We start from the raw sequence: 25,278 nt of genomic DNA, 5'->3' as shown, positions 1-25,278 counted from the left end.
CTACGCATGTGGGCCATGGAACAAGAAAAAGTTGGACGGAGGAGTAGGATTTTATTATGAACATACAGTAGTGTGGGGCTTGAATCACGTTTTACTGGTTGGACTGAGGCTTGGTTCCAACAAACAATTTCTTGAAATCTTGGAAGATTCAATACATTTTAGCTTGTGCATGTTCCAATTTGGTGTGAGATTCAAGTAATATTTTCTAAGACAGATTTTTCATAAAAAATAAAAAAATATTGAAAAAAAGAATTTTCATACTTTATCATATTTAATAAATCCCATATAACTCCCTATCATGACACAATCCCTTCTGGAAATTAGATGTTCAAAAAGACAGGGCATAGACTCGCCCTTCCACACTGAATGCTACAGGATGTGATTGTCAGAAAGTGTGGCTGACTGTATGAGGAGAGCAGCTGGAGTGTCAGGGACTCCCTCCTCTGGTGAAAATGAGACACACGCTGATTTACATAAGGAAGATTTCCTCTACAATAAAGGAAAGCAAAGGGAAAGGGGGATACCTAGTCAGTTGTACAGCTGAATGCCTTCAACTGAAATGTGTCTCCTGCATTTACCCACAACCCCTCTGAATCAGAGTTACTGGCTCAGCGCTCTAACATAGTACAGCCTCAGTCCAGTCTGAGTATACTATAGGCCTAGTTTTACTGGAGGAAATGTTGTTCTTCTGTACCAAAACCAAGCACTTAAATGAACTCACACAAAGCTAAACATATGAGAAAAAATGACTACAAAAAGGATTTTAGAGAAATGACAAGGGTTCGGTAACTAGAAAGGAAAACACAAGATTTATTTTATCACCACCAATATTCACAATTCAACACGATCCTCCCTTTTTGTTCTGCTAACTAGAGTGCAATTATACCAACACAAAATGATCAAGGTTAATAAATTAAACAGGTTATTTACAATTATGCAAGACACAATACTTAAAAAAAACAGTCAAAGAATGTAGTGTCATTCTACCACAATTGATGGTATGAAACCTCCAAAGTCCACATAAGAAAAGAGTACAGCTGTCAGTTTTAACAAAATTCCTTGCAACAACAAAAAAAGCATGTCAAATTCAAAGGCTTTGAATAATGGTTGAAACGTCAACTAAAATAAGGAAAGACGAAGAGTAGGTCACAAAATACAAAATGCCTGTAATTCCAACTGAACAAGAAAAACAATTAATTAGTAGTTATGACACCCTGTATGTACTCTGACACAAATGATTCACTAATCCTAACAGTAACCCGTCATGGTATTAGTTTACATCTTTATAATACATTAGCGAAAATAATATAAAATGGGGACATTAGCCTACAACACAATGTAATTATTTACACTTTTTTGTACCTGTCGTCTCTCTTCCCTTTCTCCTCCTCTTCCCGAGGAATAGTATGTGAGGAATTCATTACATATTTTTCTTTAAAATGTGCACTAATACCTATTGAAAATCAACACATTCTACTGGGCCATTCACTCTGTGCAGATGAAAATTGTTATCTTCTATTCCAGACATGTCTGTGAGAAGAGAAGAACTGGGAATTGTGGGGGCTCAGCTCTGGGTGAGGGGAGAGGGCAGACGGACAGTGGTCAGAGTATTTTCAGCTATGGCTTGAATTGGCTTCATGTCACAACTAAAGTGAATCATGCAATGATACAGGGTGGCAAGAACTGGCGTCAGGAGTGGGCAGTGACCACGTGACAGGGTAGCCTACAGACTCCCTGGCCTAGCGGACACACAGCTAGTCTGACGGCCAAAGTGGAACATACGGCTTGGCTACAAATAGCATCCAGTTAGTGGCTGAATATTGACCATGCTCTTCAGTTTAGACACAATCTCTTTTACCAAACGTACAAAATGACAAACACACAGCTTTTGACATCTGAGACAGTGGGTCAGCATGCTATACTAAAAGAACCAAGCCACCTCCACTTGGCTGGGTAATAGTCGTTGGGTGACGCACAAACACATACACAAACAGAATTTGATCAGTGCACAGGTTCATCTCTAAGCCCCAGAACTGTTAACATAAAATTGCAACAAGTCCTTGAGAAACGCTACTTCAATACCAGTGTTCTCCATTAACAGAATGTGCCATAAAAAAACATTTGAATTTGTAATACAACTATTATGTTGATGTGTAAAAAAAAAAAAAAAAGTGGATATTAAAAATGTTGATTCCAGTGTATTTCACACTATATTTCCAATATAACTACAATTACTCTTATAATGTACAATTTAAACATAAATACCAATTCAAAGCATTTCAGACTGACATGCTTGTGTTGCTCTTTTATGTACTGTATGTTAGTCAAATCCAATCAAGTGTTCCTTGTTAGTTCTCTAGGCCCGATGTTTAGATACCGAACCTGATCTATATTGTTAATGAGTCCATGATTAAGAAGTACACAGCCCTCTGTTAGTTCATTATGGCACATACTTCCTGATGGCATTCACACATTTTAGACCTGTGACCATGATAAAACACAGAATTCCAGTTACGTTAACCACCAAGCCAATCAGTCTGGAAACATACCCAGTCATACTTGTCAGTCTTTACATCTAAACAGGGGAAACTTACACAACAACTTTCTCTCTTCTCAAATCAAACTTGTTTTTTTTCATTCCCACAGCAGCTCTTCCAATTGCACATGAACATTTAAGAATAAATTAAAGGGGAAGGGAACCCTTGAGGTTCTTATAAAGCGCATGCTCTGTTAGATGAGAGGTAGGGAGGTGTGCGAGCAGAGATCTCTCTCCCCCCTATGCACAGAAGCAGGGTTCTCTAGGAGGTGAGCTTTGAGTAGTTGGGCGGTGAGAAGCGTCTGCGCAGATACTTGAGGATGTAGAGGGGCAGACAGCTCACCAGGGTGATGACCGTCACCTTCCACAGGAACGACAACGTGGCGATGAAATATACATCTAGATACAGCCAAGGAAACAGAGGGCAGGATGGTGGGTCATTTAAACAAATATGTTTTATATATGAGGAATTGAGTAAGTATGACTTAATGTAATCAGGTTAGTATGACTACTGTTTTTGATTCAGTTGCCACTACTCAGTTCATTTAGTGACTAGTGGGAGACCTAGCATCTAAATATATGTCAGATGAGGGAAATGGCTTGCCATGTAATTGACTTATATTCAAGCTGTTCCATTCAGGGAAACTATGTACCTTTGGTGTCACTTGTGACTTTAAAAAGTTAAAATGGCCTCTCTTTTACGAAAGAGGAAGACGAGAAGGGCACTTTTGACCATGTTCAAGTCATAATGCTCAGTGGTCTGAAACCGACCTTCACACCCCACATATAGGCTTAAAATAGCGTTTGGAAAAAGCAAATAGATACTGTGGAGTAAATGATCAGGATCTACTACTGCATTTGTACACAGCCAGCCTAAGAAACCAAATCTGTTTTTCTTTCTACAGTTGAATTCGGATGTTTACATACGCTTGGAGTCAATAAAAATCGTTTTTCAATCACTCCACAAATTTCTTGTTAACAAAATATCGTTTTGGCAAGTCGGTTAGGACATCTACTTTGTGCATGACAAGTCATCTTTCCAATAATTGTTTACAAAAAGATTATTTCACTTATAATTCACTGCATCACAATTCCAATGGGTCAGAACTTTACATACACTAAATTGACTGTGCCTTTAAACAGCTTGGAAAATTCCAGAAAATTATGTCATGGAAGCTTCTGATAGGCTATTTGACATCATTTGAGTCAATTGGAGGTGTACCTGTGGATGCATTTCAAGGTCTACCTTCAGACTTTGCTTGACATCATGGGAAAATCCAAAGAAATCAGCCAAGACCTCAGAAAAAAAATTGTAGACCTCCACAAGTCTGGTTCATCCTTGGGAGCAATTTCCAAATGCCTGAAGGTACCATGTTCATCTGTACAAACAATAGTACGAAGTATAATCACCATGGGACTACGCAGCCATCATACCGCTCAGGAAGGAGACACGTTCTCTCCTAGAGATGAACGTACTTTGGTGCGAAAAGTGCAAATCAATCCCAGAACAACAGCAAAGGACCTTGCAAAGATGGAGGAAACAGGTACAAAAGTATCTATATCCACAGTAAAACGAGTCCTATATCAACATAACCTGAAAGGCCGCTCAGCAAGGAAGAAGCCACTGCTCCAAAACCGCCATAAAAAAGCCAGACTACGGTTTGCAACTGCACACGGGGACAAAGATTGTACTTTTTGGAGAAATGTCCTCTGGTCTCATGTTGGAGGAAAAAGGGGGAGGCTTGCAAGCCAAATGACACCGTCCCAACCGTGAAGCACAGGGGTGGCAGCATCATGTTGTGGGGGTGCTTTGCTGCAGGAGGGACTGGCGCACTTCACCAAATAGATGGCATCATGAGGTAGGACAATTAGGAGGATATATTGAAGCAACATCTCAAGACATCAGTCAGAAAGTTTAAGCTTGTTCGCAAATGGGTCTTCCAAATGGACATTGACCCCAGCATACTTCCAAAGTTGTGGTAAAATGGCTTAAGGACAACAAAGTCAAGGTATTGGAGTGGGCATCAAAGCCCTGACCTCAATCCTATAGAATATTTGTGGGCAGAACTGAAAAAGTGTGTGCAAGCAAGGAGGCCTACAAACCTGACTCAGTTACACCTGCTCTGTCAGGAGGAAGGGCCTAAATTCACCCAACTTATTGTGGGAAGCTTGTGGAAGGCTCCCCGAAACAATTGACCTAAGTTAAACAATTTAAAGGCAATGCTACCAAATACTAACTGAGTGTATGTAAACTTCTGACCCACTGGGTATGTGATGAAAGAATTAAAAGCTGAAATAAATCCTTCTCTATACTATTATTCTGACATTTCACATTCTTAAAATAAAGTGGTGACCCTAACTGACCTAAGACAGGGCATTTCTACTAGGATTAAATGTCAGGAATTATGGAAAAACTGAGTTTAAATGTATTTGGCTAAGATGTATTTAAACATCTGACTTCAACTGTATATACAAATACTTTTTTCTGACTGTCAACAGTTTTATATGTGACCCATATCAGATTTGCTCATTCACACAGATGTAGCCTCTGAAGTAGCACACAAATGCAATGCTCATTTCCTGTCACTGTTACTTTACATTTTGGGGCAGTTTTCATGGTAAAGGTCATGTCCAAAAAAACAACATTTGAGCAAAAATATCTTATCTGAGGGTTCCGTCAGATGTCACATATGGAGGATCGAGTTTGTATCAGGATTCAGATCCACATATGGAGGTGGTGTAAATAGGAAGTCAAAATATCAGATTCCATGTGGTTTTTCGCTGTTCACACATTAGGGAAAAGATCAGAAAGGTATCAACTAATAATAATGAATTAAGCTGCCTCTGTAAACAAAGCCTTATGCTTTTTAAGTGACAAACCAGTTTCTATTTAAAAAAATGTAAAATGTGATGTTCGACATGTGGTACAGTAGTTTCTGAGATACAGCCTCTGTTTGGTCATAAACACAAAGACCTTGGCCAGTGTGTGTGTGTGGTAGCTGGAGCAGGAAACTAACATGGAGGCTAGCTGGCTGCACTCCTCTGGTACTATTTGTTACTTTATTCACCTTTAGCAGGACTTCCTACAGACAGTACATTCCAGGTCTCAGCCAGCCCAGGGCTAACTGGACACCAGAGGCTGTATGAATGGAGAAGAGCTTGTCATCACTGAACACTGACGTACAAATGCAGCGGCAGTGAAAATGGGAAAGTCCATTACTATCACATCTATCACTGTGTACTTGTAAATCAAATTGTAGCTGCATTATTTCTGCTTCAATCAGTATCAAAACTCCTGACATAGGAATTATTTGGCCATTAAACGTGTGTTTACCCACCTATGAACTTGTGCAGGAAGACGAGCGAGGCAATGTTATTGACTAGGCTGAGAAATTTGTGTGTGAGGGCGTGTCTGTGTGCATGTTTGAGTACAGTATGCATGTTTACGCACCTATGAACTCGTGCAGGAAGACGAGCGAGGCGATGTAGCAGGCCAGACTGAGCAGCTCGGCTACGATCATGAGCCAGTGCCATGTCTGGATGGTGAGCGCCACCATCAGCAGCTCCGTGAGGATCAGCGAGGTGAATGAGATGGCTACGATGTGGACAAACTCAGACTCAAACAGCAGCAACGCCCCATACATAATGATACTGCCTTAGGAGCACAGAGAACAGGCAGCACAACGTCAAGAGCACTGCAATTGCATTGGTGTGTAGCAGTGTTTTTTGTTGTTGTTTATTGTTGAAAAAAAATGTAATTATTCAATTAATCACTAAATGAATTAAACCAACACGGTAGACACTTTGGTGCCATTAAAAAGCATGATTGAGTGGCTACATACAGTGCCTTCGGAAACGATTACGAATTCTCCCACATTTTCTTACGTTACAACCTTATTCTAAAATGGATTAAATCAAATAAATCCTCACCAATCTACAAACAATACCCCATAATGACAAAGTGAAACAGGATTTTTCCGAGACAGATCTGAGACACAGATCTGGGGAAAGGTAAAAAAAACATTTCTGCAGCATTGAAAGTCCCAAAGAACACAGTGGCCTCCATCATTCTTAAATTGAAGAAATTTGGAACCACCAATCAGGCATTTATGGTAGTGACCAGACGATAGCCACTCCTCTGTAAAAAGGCATGACAGCCGCTTGAAGTTTGCCAAAAGGCACCTAAAGGACTCAGACCATGAGAAACAAGATTTTCTGGTCTGATGAAACCAAGATTGAACTCTTTGGCCTGAATGCCAAGCGTCACATCTGGAGGAAACCTGGCACCATCCCTACTGTGAAGCATGGTGGCGGCAGCATCATGCCGTGGGGATGTTTTTCAACGGCAGGGACTGGGAGACGAGTCAGGATCGAGAGAAAGATGAACGGTGCAAAGTACAGAGAGATCCTTGATGAAGTCCTGAGTGCTCTGGAGCAGGTTCTCAGACTAGGGAGAAGGTTCACCTTCCAACAGGACAATGACCCTAAGCACACAGCAAAACAACGCAGGAGTGGCTTCGTGACAAGTGTTTGAATGTCCTTGAGGGGCCCAGGCAGAGCCCAGACTAGAGCCAGATCGAACATCTCTAGAGACCTGAAAATAGCTGTGCAGCGACACTCCCCATCCAACCTGACAGAGCTTGAGAGGATCTGCAGAGAAGAATGGGAGAAGCTCCCCACATATAGGTGTGCCAAGCTTGTAGCGTCATACCCAAGAAGACTCAAGGCTGTAATCACTGCCAAATATGCACAAAGTCCTGAATAAATGGTCTGAATAGTTATGTAAATGTGATAATTCCATGTTTTATTTTTAATACATTTCGCTTTGTCATTATGGGGTATTGTGTGTAGATTGAGGGGGAAAAAACGATTGAATACATTTTAGAATAAGACATTAACGTAACAAAATGTGGAAAAAGTCAAGGGGTCTGAATACTTCCCGAATGAACTGTATGTACAGAACCAGTCAAACGTTTGGACACACCTACTCATTCCAGGGTTTTTATTTATTTTTTACTATTTTCTATGTTGTAGAATAAGAGTGAAGACATCAAAACTATGAAAGAACACATAATGAATCATGTAGTAAACAAACAAAAAAAGTCTAAATATATATTTGAGATTCTCCAAAGTAACCACACTTTGCCATGACAGCTTTTCACACTCTTGGCATTCTCTCAACCAGCTTCATGAGGTAGTCACTTGGAATGCATTTCAATTAACAGGTGTGCCTTGGTAAAAGTTCATTTCCTTCTTAATGCATTTGACACATCAGTTGCGTTGTGACAAGGTAGGGGTTGTATACAGAAGATCGCTCTATTTGGTAAAAGTCCATATTATGTCAAGAACAGCTCAAATAAGCAAAGAGAAATCACAGTCCATCATTACTTTAAGATATGAAGGTCAGTCATTTCGGAAAATGTCAAGAACTTTGAAAGTTTCTTCAAGTGCAGTCGCAAAAACCATCAAACGCTATGATGAAACTGGCTCTCATGAGGACCGCCACAGGAAAGGAAGACCCAGAATTACCTCTGCTGCAGAGGATAAGTTCATTAGATTTAACTGCACCTCAGACTGAAGCCCAAATAAAAGCTTCAGAGTTCAAATAACAGACATCTCAACATCAACTGTTCAGAGGAGACTGCGTGAATCAGTCCTTCATGGTCGAATTGCTGAAAAGAAACCACTACTAAAGGACACCAATAAGAAGAGACTTGCTTGGGCCAAGAAGCACGAGCAATAGACAGCTGTACTTTGCGATTTTTGGTTCCAACCGCCGTGTCTTTGTGAGACGTAGAGTAGGTGAGTTCTTAACTGACTTGCCTAGTTATATAAAAGGTAACAAAATAAATAAATAAATAAATATATATATATATATATATTAAACAGTATGGCTACCACAGCATTTTGCAGCGATATCCCATCTGGTTTGTGCTTAATGGGACTATCATTCGTTTTTCAATAGGACAATGACCCAAAACACACCTCCAGGCTGTGTAAGGGCTATTTGACCAAGGAGAGTGATGAGTGCTGCATCAGATGACCTGGCCTCCACAATCACCCGTTTGGGATCAGTTGGACCGTAGAGCGAAGGAGAAGCATCCAAGTGCTCAGCATATGTGGGAACTCCTTCAAAATACAGTTGAAAAAGCATGCCTCATGAAGCTGGTTGAGAGAATGCCAAGAGTGTGCAAAGCTGTCAACAAGGCAAAGGGTGGCTACTTTGAAGAATCTAAAATGTTTATAATTTGTTTAACACTTGTTTGGTTACTACATGATGCTATGTGTGTTATTTCATAGTTTTGATGTCTTCACTATTATTCTACAATACAAATAAAGAAAAACCCACGAATGAGCAGGTGTGTCCAAACTTTTGACTGGTACTGTAAATCACAAGGGTCATTTCAATTCATGTGGCACAGGGAAACTCTCTGCGACAATAGAGTGACAAAATTAAGACACAACACCTGTATCTGTAATACTCAACCTGAACCTTGCCTCTGCTTATTCTGTTATACAACACTTTGCTATCATGAAGAGAAATGGACAATTTAAATACAACTAAGAAAGTTTTCAACACAGTACAACCAGATCTATATATTTTGCATTAAAAAAAAGGGAATCGATGTCAAGATTTCTCACAGTTTCCCATGTCAGGAAGAGGAAAAGGAACTTTTTAACTTTTCCATCTTTTTTTTTTTTTAAACACTTCCATAACCTCTCTGATTGTTAATGTGACCTCTAAAAAGGGATGTAAAAACACACTTCCTGCGATTGAAAATGTAATTAATACCAACAGATCTAACATGGGATGTATCCTAGTTCTGTATCGAATACAACGACATTCTCATCACATTGAGTAAAAATTGTGGAAGGGTCAGGGTCAGACAGAAGTCATTTTCCTGTTAGAAATTCATATACATCTGACAATAAAGTGACCTTCTTCTTCTTCTTATTATTATTTTTAAAAGCATACAAAACATTCTCTGTGGAAAACTGTAACGGAATAAATACCAAACAACCCACCAACGGCCTTAAACACAGAAACCAGGCCCACTCAATAGCAAAGAAGAAGGAAAAAAAGGATCATGGCTAAGGATCTTCCATCAACTGGGATATTCTGCTAAACAAACTATTTGGAGAGGGAAAGGTGGGAGGTAAGGATTGAGCATTGAGCGGTAGACAAAAGGTTTAGGGGTGTAGTTTGGATGCTTCTGGCAACGCCTTTGCAACACAAATGGGCCGTGGTAAAACCCCCTTAGGTTATTTAACATTTACAAAAAGCACAGACATAAATAAACTCTACTACTAGCAATTAAAAAGAAAGTGCGTGGGCTGGTGGGGAGCATCATGGATCCTACACCATAGGGCAGGGCAGTTTCTAAAGTAGTACCTGTGTGTGAAAGGCCTAAGCGATTAGTTGTTTTCTAACAACAAAACATAACATTCCTATCTATAGGAATGCATATCAATAGATACTCAAGCTACCGAATGTATCATTGTTTCCACAACCGACTTACCTTGATAAATACTTATTAGGACCCATATCAGAAATGTCTTAAAGGACAGAGGTCGACCCTGAAAAAAAGAGGAATATTCAGAACGATTTGAACAATGAATCCACGCACAATAAGTACTAAACGTTTAATGGGAAACAGATATGTGCAAATATCTGCGTGTAAAGTGTTATCGAGGGCGGAGAGAAGTCTATGCAGTATGTATGAAAACAATGTTTACCTGTTGATAACACCATGCAAATCATACGGCCAATAAAGACATGTATTACTACCTTCAGGAGATCCTTATATAACTCGGGATAGAGCATGGCTACTTCTGACTTCACATCTTTATCCAACACGAGGGAGAACACAGGGAACATGGTGTAGATGGTGGAGTAGCTAAAACAAAGAACATTCACAAATATAATTAGCAGTTTGCAGACGATAGTAAGAGAATACTATCATTTTAGTTACAAAGAAAACCCACGTCATTTCTCAGGCACGTCATTACCAGACATTAACTGCCAGAGAACATGTAAAATACTTTACTTCCGGATTGAAGCTTCACGTATGGTTATGTGGCTACTAATATTAATTCTCGCAAATTTTAGTACAGTTCTCTGACCTCCATTCGAAGGCTGGATAGAGGGGGTTTTGATGAGTCAGTAGGGTTCAAGTCATCTCATAGTAGTGTCTTAGCAACACTGCGTCAACACAATCTAAATATCAACAAAACATGGAGCTAACACATAGCTGAAATGCCATTGTGATAAACTACCGCTACACAGAAAAGATCATCTCACCCAATAATGAGGAATCCTTGGTAGAGGGGGACAGAGGCAAAGTAGAAGACAGAGGAGAACACAGCCTGGGGGAGGAAGAAGAGATCATAGATGAGTCATCATTACCGGATGTAGAACTCGTGTGCTTAACGTTGCATTGACAACTGTAATACACAACGACAAAACACCATTGACACAATTTGCCAAAACTATCTACACGTTACTTTCATCTAAAAATGAGTCAATTGATTGAAGTAATAGCTTTAAGAATAGATTATAAAATAAATAATAAACCTATTATTATCACAATGGCGAGGTACTACTTCACCTACGTAGTTTAGAAAACTGACTAACAATGACTACTAGTATGATGCTACATGGTTTGAGCAGCAGCCAGACAGAGCTGGGCCAGCTCATGCCCTATACCAAACACTTAACAGCTGTGGCTGTGGGCAGCGTTCATTTGAGACACATGGGGGCCTCCCTATCTAATGAGTCTATGGCCTGGTGACTCACAGGGCTTTCCCTTTTTCCTTGGTCTGGGAGACTAGCAGGCTGAAGAGCTGGATGCATGGGCTGTGGTACTCACAAGGGCTGAGGCTTGGGGTTGACACTGAAAACTGTGGCCTCCTAGAAGAGCTCCTGGGGTCCCTTGCTCTGACTCACTCCACACCCTGCTCCAACTCACTATGCCTGTCCCTAGGTACCCTCACAACCCACTGGAACTGGGGCTCTGGGGCTGTTTCTGCACACTCCTAAAGAAGCTTCTGGCACCCCCTTGTCCTGACTCACTCCACACCCCGCTCCACCCTTTGGTACCCTGATCCTGCCTACCTGCATGGTGCTGATGCACAGGCTCCGGTGGATGACGAACTGGGAGAGGCCGGCAGACCTTTTGTAGCTGTTCCGCCCGTGGACCATGAGGAGTCGGCCCAAGTGCTTGAACTGAGTCACAGAGAAGTCGGCAGCCAGCGATGCCTGCTTCCCTTCCTGACAACAAACAACGTGGTGGTGGAAAATAAGAGAAATTTACAAAAAGGTTAGCAAAGGTCTTCTTTAACCAGAAAAACACTTTTTACAAGTGTATATAAAGAATAGTGGGTCCAATAGTTGAGGAAAAGTTTAAACTAAGTGATCAACTGAAAATTGGAAAGGCCAAACTGCCACTGAGTAAATACTGTATAGTTCCCCATTTCTACCAATAATTACCAACTATTGAGTTTATGTGGAGCTCTTGTCCATATTTGCTGAATGGGTCAGAAAGAGCAATCTGTCAATGAGGTAGGAACTCTGCATGGTTGACCCGTCAGCACTACAGTTCAAGCAGTCACAATCAGAACAGAAAGACAATACCACTCTGTCACATTCATTTCCTCTACACCCATGGCATGCTTTCACACAGTCAAAAAGGAATCATCTGTGCATGATATGACATAAACAAGTGACAAATGTATGTTTAAAAAGACGCTCTGGCCAGATGGAAGCCGACTCTCAGGAAACACACAACACATACCGATGGCAGAGAGTGTGTGTGTTTGTGTGAAAGCAGAGCGTCAAGGCGACAGGGACAGAGAGATTCTTACTTTGCCCTCCACTCCCACGCCACAGTCGGCTTCCTGGATCATGCTGACATCGTTTCCTCCGTCCCCTAAGAGAAAACAAACAGATATCAGTGGAAGTGTCAGGAGAAATACGTCTGTTAATGTGACTCACAAGAGAGAGGGCTGTGTGTGTGTTTGTGTGTGCGTGCGCGTGTGTGCGTGATCTGACCTCTGCAAACTGTTTATCAAGACCACATCATGAAAACAATACCATTCAACATCTTTAACATATAGATCAGTAACCCTGCAGTGAAATGCCATTGGAGAGTTTAAGTGAGCTGAATTGTTAACACTGTAATGTCCCAATAGAGAATAGCTTGGGGGCTGACACTGGGGAGACTCACCTACAGCACAGGTGAGTTTGCCTGTGCGCTCCTGCAGCAGCCGGACTATCTGGGCCTTTTGGGTTGGAGCGCAGCGGCAACACACCACAGCAGGACACTGACACGCCAGCTCCATAAACTCGTACTCATAGAACTTCAGACACACCTGTATGACAGTATGACAGACGAGGCTTGAACAACAAGCCAGGGGCCAACGACCGACTGTGGTTTACGTCTGTATTTCTATCAATGATGTAGACTCCTTCCTCAACGTCTGTTACATTTATCTAGGAAGTTGTCAATTGAGACCCAATACAATGCAGCAGTGTGATAGGATAAAACTCAAAACAAGCTGAGGGTTCTCAAGGTGTCTCAGACTTTTTCCCATGTTAGACTGACTCTTACTAATGCCACAGCCACCACTAAAGGCCTCTTCAGTAACATTGCTTTGGTACGTCTTACACAGATAAGGTAAATTGTTCAGAGTGATGACGGTGCTCAGCTTACCTCCAGTGAGTCCCCTGATATGACCAGGGCACAGTCGTGTTTCCTCCGGAAAGCGTTGAGCTCCAGGTGGGCCTCTCCTCGCGTCGTCACCTAGGACCACAGACAGTACAGGGCTTACCATCATGGTCACAGACATACAGACACACAGATAGCTATCTAACCCACAGGAGTAGCTGCTCTCCTAACTGCAACTGTCATCCACACGCTAGATTAGCATCAGGGAGAACTGATCAACTGTCAACTGAGCATGCAAACCAGAACATGTGATTTGAAATGCCAAAGTAAGTTATAAAACCACAAGGAGGACCAGCTCAACCATGGATCATTTTGTGGGTTTCTATAGACTCCTATTTATTACCAAATATGGAGGTTGACTGTAAACATCCCATAGTTTCTGCAACTCTATCAAACTCATGTGGACTCAAAATTTAAAAAATGTGGAACTGGAAATGACCGCAAGACATCAATCTGTCAACCAATGTTCTGCACTGGTATGGCTATATTCCCCTCCTATTGCCTGTTCATACGTCAAGTCGTCAACCCAGGTGCCATTTGTGTCGTACCAGGAAGCCAATAGCAGATGCCCTGGCTATTGGTCCAATCGAAAGTCACAGCCCCTGCCCTTCTCCGCTGGGAGAAGCAAGGGGACTGTTTTCATGCTGTGCCAGTCATTGTTATCCTCTTCCAGTAACAATTGTTGTACACAACTCCTAACATTCCTATGGCAGGCAAGCTCTCCCTTTCTGCAACTGGAGATCGGCCAAAAGGGAACTGAAAGGACTATCAAAGCAGTAGTGCAGTTTGAGAGCTAAGCCTGCAAAACAAATTAGGAAGTTAGGTTCTCTGTCACTGTGTTACCCAAGGGAGTGGTTCAGCTGGTCCTTACCAGCCTGTTTCCAGACCTGGGTTCAAAAACTATTTGAAATCTTTCAAATACTTTGAGCGTTTTCTTTAGCCTGCCTGGAGTGTCGTGTTGGTGGGGTTTGTACTTTTGGGGCTTATCTATTGGTTATATTGCAACAGGGAAGATCATTCAAAGTATTTGAAATGATTTCAAATAGTATTTGAAACCAGATTTTGAAAGCTCAGGTCTGTTTTACACTGGCTTGGATGCTCATTCCTGTGTGAGGTATTTATTGTTGGGGTTGCTAGCTATCCAGCAGATCTTGGCTAGGCTGGGGGACTACATAACCATCGCTATGGGCCTTCACCACACACAGGGTGGATGTCCCAATAAGGTCAGGGCAGACAGGAAACTGGATGCCCTGTGAACTAAGAATGACTCCTTATGCTAAAGCTATTTATTCTAATCCACAATAAATATGATATTGAAATAGCAGTGGTAAAACAGAAAAATGCCCTCTATTGCTTCTCCACTCACCGATCTAAAGATGTGGATGTCCTGGTTGCGGGTCACCAGATGGGCGTTCTTAGCTGTGCACGTGGCTGTTTCCAGCTTATCTCCAGTTAACATCCACACCTACACATGTAATAACAGTTTTAAAATGACATTTCTGTGTGATTAACTTAAAAAAAAATCCTTATCCACATTCAAACAATGACATAACAACAGTTACAGAGGGCATAAAGCCTAGGGATAAATAAAGTGTATTGAAGTGAACTGCTAAGTGTTGTTGTCTCCCTCTGCCCCGGTGACCTCCCCTGACCTTGATGCCTGCATTGCGTAGGATCTCCAGGGTGGGCCGTACATCAGCCTGAAGCTGGTCTTCTACCCCCGTCAGACACAGCAGCTCCATCTCCATCTCCAGGCTCTCAATCACCGTGGCAACCTTCAGAGACCGATCGTGCACACTCAGCTTGGCCTGGATATATCGGGCCTGTGGGTGGAGAAAGTAGCAGAGGAGAAAATATGAAGAAAATATTTCGATTGGATGCCTACAATATTGTAATATAGCAAGTTGGAGTTGAACTAGATTGATTTATCAACTGTCAGACGTACAAATTCATCAAATGTAACACGTTCTGGATGGTCAAAGGAATAACAACATCGATCAGCAAGTAAACACCCAGTAGTTTCCAGCTCAGAGGGCAATTTTCAGTGTGAGATAAAGCAAAAACTGAGTGACTCATTCAGGAACACAAACTCTGTGAGTGAGTCACTAAGCGAGTGAGTCACCGCCGCCCACCAGCCAGCTCACAAAATTATACACTCCAGCAATGGGGCTGGGGCTGCAGGGGAGACACTGCCTGCCTCGCTCGCCCTGAGAATGGGTGTGTGTGTGATCTGAGCATCAAACAACAGGCTTTGACATTTAAAGAACAATGGTGAAAGTATCTGTGGAAACTATTTCGTTTTTGTATTTGTTGTTGTTGGCAGGTACTAGGTTGATATACAGGACATACCAAAACCTGTACAGTGCGTGCTAATGTTGAGGAATATAAACAAATTAGTTTCACATATAGTGTACAAAACATTAGGAACACCTTCATAATATAGAGTTGCACCCCCTTTTGCCCTCAGAACAGGGATGCTGGCCCATGTTGACTCCAATGCTTCCCACAGTTGTGTCAAGCTGGCTGGATGTCCTTTGGGTGGTGGACCATTCTTGACACACACGGGAAACTGTTGAGCATGAAAAACCCAACAGCGTTGCAGTTCTTTGCACACTCAAACCAGTGCGTACGCCTGGCACCTACTGCCATACCCCGTTCAAAGGCACTTAAATATTTTGTCTTGCCCCTTCACCCTCTGAATGGCAGATATACACAAGGCATGTCTCAACTGTCTGAAGGCTTAAAAATCCTCCCCTTCATCTACACTGATTGAAGTGGATTTAACAAGTGACATCAATAAGGGGTCATAGTTTCATCTGGATTCACCTGGCCAGTTTAATGTTTCGTATACTCAGTGTATATTGTCATCCTACAACAAACAAAAAATATTTCACTGAAATCTCCTTGGGATTGTGAGGATTGGTAACCAACACAATGATTAACTGGGGCACAGCAACACAAGAAGAGGGAGGTGCGTCAACTAGTAGAAATGAACAGCTAATGTTGTTATAACTGCTATAACACACTCGGTATCATCTTTCATTCTCAGACATCAAAATGAATTGGCATTCTCTTTACGACGCCGCCATAACACTTCCTGCGTGGTGTTGGTTTGAACCTACTGAGTCTTTATGACCTGCTATGTGGATATGCTCGCAGAAGCCAACTCAAACCAAGATGGATACCCTGGGCTTCAGTCTCACTAATGAGTTTGCCAAATGGATATGAAACACTGAAATGTCAAGGTCACCGACGGCGGGCTTGGTTGCTCAGGACAGTCAATTCATTCTCCATTAAACAACATCCTCCTCCTGTTGGCTTTGGTTATGGCACAGTCCCGGCCGCTAAGTATCAACGTGATGACAGAAACATTTAAGCTCATTCAAAGACAGAGAGGGAATGCTACTAACCTCAAAGTCTTGGTACTGTTCCTCTGTTAGAGACTTCTTGGAAACGACCAAGACCCTCAGACCTTCCCTGGCCATATTCCCACACTGGAAGAAAGAGCAAAAGTAACACTAAAATATTAATATCAGAACAGAATGTTCAAACATTCACAATGACTCTGAACCCCCCCCCCCAAAAGGTTATATTGACAGCAACCTCTAAAGGTGACCTCAACACGATATATTCAAATCAGGGTGGTCTTCTATTCAAACTAAAATGACTTGTTCTCGACTCGAGGAAGGAAAATCTACCTCTTCTTCCAGCCAGTCGTTATACTGGACGATGCCAGCCATCACCACATCTGCACCCTTCATGTAGAAGCTAATCTCTCCTGTAGACTCATCCTGCAAAACAGACCACTGTCACTCCCTAAACTCCATGCTTGACAAACAAAATAGAAGAAAAACATTCACATCAATCAATAAGGTATATTCTGGTGTTTCCCCCTGACTCTCAGCAGGGATGCACATGTGTAGGGATGCACATAAAAATAAGAGTTTATTATTGTCAGTTGGTTGCGTAGAAAGGGAAACTTAAGTTTGGTCTCAAATATGCTTCAAAATATTTTCTTGAGGAACCCAAGTTCAACCCCAGGCTTCCTGAAGTAGAGTTATACCAGGTCTATCCTAGCCAACAACAATAGTTAGTCATGCAGACAGCACAGAGACTTAGTCATAGGGTTCATAGCCAGGTAAAGTCTTTTTCAGATCAGTCTCAGTCTTGATGGATCACTGGACCAATGCCCAGGTTCAAAAGCCAGAAAACGTATCATTCAAAAGAGCAGTTGAACACTAACAGTTGGCGGACAATCAAGCAAAATACAAATCATCTTCCACAATACATTAGTTTAGCTCCGGAAGGCAAACACCGCTGGCAACTGTAAATGGATGACTGGAATTTGCAATTTCAAACCAGATTCATATCCCAGTCAGCTACACTTACTCGAACTATGATTCCCATCCGCTTGCTCTCATAGGTGAAGGGGAATATCTGCAGGATGGTGAAGTTCAGGATCTGTCCACTAGGAGTCCTCAGCTGCATGGAGTTGTGGTCCCGTCCGACCAGGGTCAGTCCAACACTCTCAGTCCACTGCACCAGTGACACCTAGCAAGGCAAGGCAGAGGAGACTGTTTGGTGAATGGTGGTTATCAAAATGGAACAGTTTGGTGAGGTAAATGGAGAATGGACCATTTTAACATGATGTACCTTTTCACAGGAAATAGCAATAAGCAGGAAATATCAAAGTGAGCAAAGAGCACAGTTCTACTTCAGCGCAAATCAATAATAAAAGCATTTCTGCACTCAAAGAAAATGGATTGACAAATTGATTGAACAAACTAGGAAGATAATCCTTTTAAAAGACGCATGCTGCATGTTTTTTCTGGTTTCTTTTGAAGGGCACATGAGGATAAAGCCTGATTTTTTATTTTGGATTTAACTAGTCAGTTAAGAACAAATTCTTATTTACAATGACGGCCTACCATAAGGAAAAAGGCCTCCTGCGGGGACAGGGGCCTGGGATATATTTTATTTAACCAATATAAATATAGGACAGAACACACATCACAACAGGAGAGACACAACACTACATAAAGAGAGACCTAAGACAACAACATAACAAGGCAGCAACACATGACAACACAGCATGGTAGCAACACAACATGACAACAACATGGGAGCAGCACAAAAACATGGTAAAAATGACATTTGGGGTTCAACTCAATATTAGGAAGTTGTTCCTAATGTTTGGTAGACTCAGTGTAGATCTCAGATGGATAGAACGAGGCATCGGTTGGACCCTAAACACCTAAAGACCAGTCCTAAACCATGGCTCCTCTCCTCCTGCTAACAAATAAAACTTATTCCATGATCATATTTGGTCTGAGCCTATGCTTGGCTTGTGTGTTGGTCATACAAGTTGGGGAGAATGAGGAACTTGACTTAGTCATGGTAACATTAGTAAGGCTACATTCACTGTGAATGCATGCAGTGAATCGGCCTCCACCACAACAGCAGCACGTGGTAATGGGAATGTCTAGAGTTTAATTGAGCTGGGTCTGCTACTGGCAAATGGCTGGATTCAAAACCACAGCTTGGCATAAGCGAAAGTTCTTATTGGTCCTGCTTGGAAATGGAACCGTCAAGAAATACTTGATACTCTTCCGGCGCTTTGTTATAGGAACACACTTCTCTTGAGTAGATACCACAATCAATATTTTAGACATACTAAATAAGCAGATGTAAAAGCATAAACTGTGGAAAAATTACTCCACACTACAACCAGGACTCTTCATTTAGATTTTATTAACAACAAAAATGAGTTATGTCTGCCGAACAAGTATCACATCCAACAGAACAAAACAAGTTAGATAAATGGCTTGTGAATGGATTCCTACCAAAAACCACACATCCAACTGTCACTGGCATTGTGACCACGACAACCGGCAGCCAAAACTATATATATCTATGGACTTCCTGAGAAGCCATTGGAATGCAAACTGAATTTGAGCCCAGATCATATCAAGCGAATAAAATATACCTATAGTAACAACAGCAAAAAAACATTCAATCAAGAAAGGAAATATCTACACATTGACTGATTTTGTAATCTGTGAGAAATGTTGTTATCCCACAATTCATTTTCTGGAAAACAATGCTTGTATTGCATGAAGTTCAGCATACACTAGGCCACAACTCACCTCAAAGCAACTTCTGTGGGCCATATCAAAGTATCTACTATGAAGGTAGGAGACTCAAAGGGTGGATAGGCTAAGCCCAATGGACTGGGGAGCACATTAAGGAAATCCGTATTTACACCGCAGGAAAAGGATCAAGCTGAATTCCCCCTCAGCCTTCTTCCTGAAATTCAAACGATTCACAGTGATCCAGGTCACAGCTAGGTACATGTGGAATGTAATTTGTCTCCTCAAGGTTTCCTTCAAGGGCAGCAGGTAGTCAACTGCAGGGACTGATAAGGGTTCAAGCTGCAAAACCATTTGAAGTGACTCTCTCCATATTTTAATCTGGATTCCATTCTTCTACTGTCACCATACCTACTGTAATTGGCGTAGTGACAATTCCCTTTAACCTTTGAGGCTGTTGAGTAGACAACACATTTCTCACAGGCTACTTTGGTATATGTTGGTCTATCGTTAACGAAGGAGTATATTATAACTGCGCAGAGGAAAATACTAACATCCTCCGGTTGCTGTGTTTATGGACAGCGATGTCTAGTATTGAGGGTGAGCCATTATGTACCTCGTCTGGGCTGGCGGCCTGGTAAACCCTACAGGTGTCCTCATAGTGCTGCTCTGCCTCGGCCTGGTCCGTCACACCATTGGCCTCGTACACGGGCGTCACACAGTGCACCAGGGCGATGGCCTTCACCGCCTCATGCACACGGCTGCTGATGGTCTTACGGACCTTAGTAGCCGCCGGAGCTCTGGATGCTGGGGCGTCGTGAGAGGGCTGTGGGGAGGAAGGTGTACAAAAGAAAAGTTAGCCCACTTAGTTGGATTATAAGCATCAGTCTACCTGCAAGGTTTTCAATGATTGGTAGAGCGTTTTTTTTACACCTAACTTTTTTCTCAGCTATTCATTGATTGACAAACAGTCAGTGGTGGGAAAAGTACCCAATTGAGTAAAAGGTACCTTTAAAGAAAATGACTCATGTAAAAGTGAAAGTCACCCAGTAAAATACAACTTGAGTAAGTCTCAAAGTATTTGGTTCTAAATATACTTAACCTAATTTACACCACTGCATACAGTCATCAGATAAATACATTATTTGTGGGGAAAACATGGATCTACTTGTACCTGTGAGCCGCCTTATCACTATGCCAAAGTATAAGAAATATGTGTTTTGTAGTGCTAGAAAAATAACACTTCTCTGAACTGACTCAGTTCTAAAATGACTACCACACAAAGCCATTTGACTATTTAACCTTAATTTAACTGGGCAAGTCAGAGGCGGCAGGGTAGCCTAGTGGTTAGAGCGTTGAACTAGTAATCGAAAGGTTGCAAGTTCTAATCCCCGAGCTGACAAGGTACAAATCTGTCGTTCTGCCCCTGATCAAGGCAGTTAACCCACTGTTCCTAGGCCGTCAGCTTTACTATTCCTGCCTATTTAAATAAAGGTAAAATAAAAGTTAAGAACAAATTCTTATTTACAATGACGGCCAAACCCTCCACTAACCCGGGATGACGCTGGCCCAATTGTGCACCGCCCTATGGGACTCCCGATCACGGCCGGTTGTGTAGTGACGCCTCTAAAATTGCAGTGTAAAAATTTAGTGCCTTAGACCGCTGCGCCACTCGGGAGGCCTAACCCTTCCTTACCATCCACAGAGATCCACGGCAAGTAAACACAACCAGATGTGTGAAGAAAAAAAAAATGAACAATCAGCTTTACTATCTTGCTGCGGTTATTTTTAGGCCAGGCGTTGCGTTTCCACAGGGGTCAATGATGGTGCCATTAAACTAGGGCCGGCCAGTGTTCGTGGGCTCTGGGGCTAGTGGCTAATCCGGTTTCCTGCTCTACTAACCGCTGGTGTCAAAGGGACAAAAAGTCATTATGGGTCGGAAAGCATTAAGCCAAACAATAATCACACAGCTGATATGTTGCTAAAACAATGAGCTACAAAGACAAGGTTTTTGTTACTTCTTTTAACACAGAATTTCAAACATCGGCTGTCTCACCGATTAGTGATACATTTGTTGAACACAGCCCATATGGACTGATGCAGAGCCATAGTTCTACATCTACGTTTCTGTCAATGACGTTCTATGTGCGCCACATCGATCTCTATATTAGGGCTGACCCCAATTATTCGACTGGTTGATTGTTTGGTCGATAGGCTGTTGGTCGACCAACATTTTTTAGTCGAGCAGTAGCAAATATAAATATATATACAATACCAGTCAAATGGTTGGACACACCTACTCATTCAAGAGTTTTTCTTTACTTTTACTATTTTCTACATTGTAGAATAATAGTAAAGACATCAAAACTGTGAAATAACACATATGGAATCATGTAGTAACCAAAAGAAAGAGTTAAACAAAACAAAATATATTTTATATTTGAGATTCTTCAAAATAGCCACCCTTTGCCTTGATGACAGCTTTGCACACTCTTTGCATTCTCTCAACCAGCTTCACCTGGAATGTGCTGAGCACTTGTTGGCTGCTTTTTCTTCACTCTGCGGTCCAACTTATCCCAAACCATCTCAATTGGGTTGAGGTCGGGTGATTGTAAAGGCCAGCTCATCTGATGCAGCTGGCCTGTGTTCTTTTCCCCATCTTAATCTTTTATTTTTATCGGCCAGTCTGAGATATGGCTTTTCCTTTGCAACTCTGCCTAGAAGGCCAGCATCCCGGAGTAGCCTCTTCACTGTTGACGTTGAGACTGGTGTTTTGGTACTATTTAATGAAGCTGCCAGTCGAGGACTTGTGAGGCGTCTGTTTCTCAAAGTAAACACTCTAATATACTTGTTCCCTTGCTCAGTTGTGCACCGGGGCCTCCCACTTCACTTTCTATTCTGGTTAGAGCCAGTTTGCGCTGTTCTGTGAAGGGAGTAGTACACAGCTTTGTATGAGATCTTCAGTTTCTTGGAAATTTCTTGCATGGAATTGCCTTCATTTCTCAGAACAAGAATAAACTGACGAGTTTCAGAAGAAAGTTATTTGTTTCTGGCCATTTTGAGCCTGTAATCAAACCCACAAATGCTGATGCTCCAGATACTCAATTAGTCTAAAGAAGGCCAATTATATTGCTTCTTGCCAATTATATTGCTTCCTGGATTAGCTAGCACAACGTGCCATTGGAACACAGGAGTGATGGTTGCTGATAATGGGCCTCTGTACACCTATGTAGATATTCCATTAAAAAAAGAGAATCTGCCGTTTCCAGCTACAATAGTAATTTACAACACGAACAATGTCTACACTGTATTTCTGATCAATTTGATGTTATTTTAATGGATAATAAATCTGCTTTTCTTTCAAAAACAAGAACATTTCTAAGTGACCCCAAACTTTTGAACGGTAGTGTATATATTTGCTCCCATCTCAGTGAACTAATCCATTGGGGAGGCCTAGACTAAAAGCCAATGCTTGATCTGAAAATGTGGTCGGAGGCTCCATATGGATGGTGTAGCGCAATTCCGGAGCCTCCCGAGGCTTGCAGAGGGCATATCAAGCTCTGTACCAAATCACCATGTGTCTCCAAAATGTTGTAACAATTCGGAGGGCTCTGTAAGGCTCCACATTGACATGATTGGTTGATGGTAGGTGGGGGCGGTACATCCTGTATAAACACATACTCACTTCCTTGACAACTTCCTACACAACAGCTCTGCACTGCTCCGCAAAGCACAACAAGTATGAATGCCCTGACTTCTGTCACCACTAATGATCTGTGGAGCTTCTCAAAGTAGTGTTTTTTTCCCACCTCAAACAGCAAGCAAATTAAGTCTGTTTTTACATCCATTGAGAATGACAACAGTTCCTCAATGTAGGCTATTTGAAAAATATTTCCAGCTGTCTGCCTTATCGATAACCACTCAGCATGAAAGGGAAAAATGTCATACTCGGATCTAGTGGAAACGTCCTGAAATAGGGCTACCTTATTGCTTCCTATCAGTGCTGGACTTGGACTGAAATAGGTTAACATTCTTTAAAAGAAACAGGTGCCGGTACTCAGCTCCAATGAGCTCCTGCTCAAGTCAAGCACTGAGTCTTATCCCTTGCGCAAATAGCCTACAGCTGTGTCCCTTGCTCATTGGCCCAGAATACTTTATACAATGTCGCTAGGGCAAGATTTTGGCTGGACCCAAGTTAATAGTTGATACTGTGTTTCAAGTTTGTTGCAGACAGGCCATGCATAGCAATGTGATTTATAGTTGTTTTAAATTAGGATATTTTCCACCTGCATGCTGCAATGTTTTTATTTGTTGGCTTTATTTAGGCTATATTTACATAGTTGTCAACGGCAATAGAAGTTAATGTTTTAGCTTTGTATCATTTTCATTTAGATTTGAATATAATTTTTTGATTAACCACATGACAATGATATGAAGAAATTAATTGAAACAGTTCCACGAAAATATATGAAAACCATAACTGGAAATCAGATCTGTAGAAACGCTAAGATAAATTGGCATTATAAATGAGAAAGGTTGTCGACTCCTCATGTAGCCTATTACTGGCAAGAGTAATGGCAGAATCTATGAAAGCCAGTAGAAGGAGGATGGTCGGTCAAGTTTTCTTTCTTCCTCTAGATCTCTGGCTCCCTCTTGAGTCATTTGTGTGTTATTTCATCAAACAGTGAGCTTAAAGCATCAGACAAGATCAATGCATATACTTGATTTTATTAAAACACATAGGCTGTGTTTATATATTGAAAAATACACGTAAAAAGAAATCCACAAATTGATTGATTGAAAGAACAGATGACTTTCGCTCGCCTAAGTATTTGTTGTTGTCAGGGATAGCCCTACTCTATACGGTTGATGATGATGGTTATTGTTTTACCTGTGTGTAGGCACTGAACACGTGGCTCTGCACCTCGTCCATAGAGTCCATTCCATAGGCCACCGTTCCAAGATGGAGGCGACGGAACACCATCTCATTCTGGGTGAGAGTTCCTGCATCAAACACACAAGCACAATGTATATTATTTGTATATTATTATATATTATTTGTAACATTTCTACTGAAAGTGTGGACACACGGTAATGTTGGTGTTACAATTATGATCATCATTTAAAAAGTTATTTTTAAACAGTCTACAGAACTCACACTATGATCAAGTAGCTGTTCCTAAAACCATTTCCATGATGTCAGTGTCCTGGTTGTCCTCACACTCACTTTAAAAGCCTCTCTCTCTGTATGTAGTATTTCAGGATGACCGGAGAGCCCCCTACAGCACATACATTAGACTGACCTTTGACCCCTATCGACCTTATCACTATGTGGGAAAATCCAGTATACTTTTATTGGCCGTCAGGGTCGTAAATTTAAGAGGGGTACAGGCCAGTTCCTGAGGGTGTGTGTGTGTGCAGAGACAGGAGACTTCAGGCCCGTTTTGATTTAAAGCTCCAATAAGTAGCATGTCTCTGAGAGTCGCACACAGCCCAAAGCCCTAGGGATGGGTCAGCCCTAGCAATGTCATACTGGACACAACCTTAGCACATCTTCAACAATATCATCTCACATCCAACATGTCAGTCCGTTGTGTCAATTTCCTCTCCTGACCACTAAAGCAAAGATACATGCATTCTTATTATGTAGCCACTCGACTCTTCCTGTGCACTACAACGTTAAGTTGTTTTATGACAACATTAAATACTACACGTTTTATAACAGTTACGTCCGATGCGATATTGAGCACAGTTACATGCACACAACAATGATTAATGTGGACAGTCAGATTAATATGATTAGTTTGTTTAAATGATTTAATAAGCCTGTTTTCATGGACACATCTGAAATTAGGCAACTGATGGGCCTTTTGTTAAATGCAGAAAATTGGCAATCAAAATACATGTTCTACCACAGTGACCATGT

General features: G+C 41.6%; 1 protein-coding gene across 1 annotated transcript in view; it reads right to left on the bottom strand.

The window, feature by feature from the left end:
• Positions 1 to 790: 790 nt before the first annotated feature.
• Positions 791 to 25,278, bottom strand: part of LOC124046021 (probable phospholipid-transporting ATPase IIA) — a 38,451-nt gene continuing 13,963 nt past the window's right edge. Inside the window, exons 13-28 of the mRNA XM_046365945.1 lie at positions 24,244 to 24,356; positions 19,969 to 20,178; positions 17,653 to 17,814; positions 16,962 to 17,054; positions 16,674 to 16,757; positions 14,916 to 15,086; positions 14,630 to 14,728; positions 13,249 to 13,338; positions 12,763 to 12,907; positions 12,401 to 12,465; positions 11,652 to 11,807; positions 10,839 to 10,903; positions 10,326 to 10,434; positions 10,057 to 10,114; positions 5,988 to 6,191; positions 791 to 2,935 (exon numbers count right to left, since the gene is read on the bottom strand). Of these exons, the coding sequence (XP_046221901.1) occupies positions 2,799 to 2,935; positions 5,988 to 6,191; positions 10,057 to 10,114; positions 10,326 to 10,434; positions 10,839 to 10,903; positions 11,652 to 11,807; positions 12,401 to 12,465; positions 12,763 to 12,907; positions 13,249 to 13,338; positions 14,630 to 14,728; positions 14,916 to 15,086; positions 16,674 to 16,757; positions 16,962 to 17,054; positions 17,653 to 17,814; positions 19,969 to 20,178; positions 24,244 to 24,356 (1,961 nt within the window). The 3' untranslated portion in view covers positions 791 to 2,798. The remainder of the gene's footprint in view (positions 2,936 to 5,987; positions 6,192 to 10,056; positions 10,115 to 10,325; positions 10,435 to 10,838; positions 10,904 to 11,651; positions 11,808 to 12,400; positions 12,466 to 12,762; positions 12,908 to 13,248; positions 13,339 to 14,629; positions 14,729 to 14,915; positions 15,087 to 16,673; positions 16,758 to 16,961; positions 17,055 to 17,652; positions 17,815 to 19,968; positions 20,179 to 24,243; positions 24,357 to 25,278) is intronic.

This window comes from Oncorhynchus gorbuscha, linkage group LG10 (assembly GCF_021184085.1).
Source record: "Oncorhynchus gorbuscha isolate QuinsamMale2020 ecotype Even-year linkage group LG10, OgorEven_v1.0, whole genome shotgun sequence".
NCBI lineage: Eukaryota > Metazoa > Chordata > Actinopteri > Salmoniformes > Salmonidae > Oncorhynchus > Oncorhynchus gorbuscha.
This window is presented reverse-complemented; position numbering and strand designations above follow the sequence as displayed.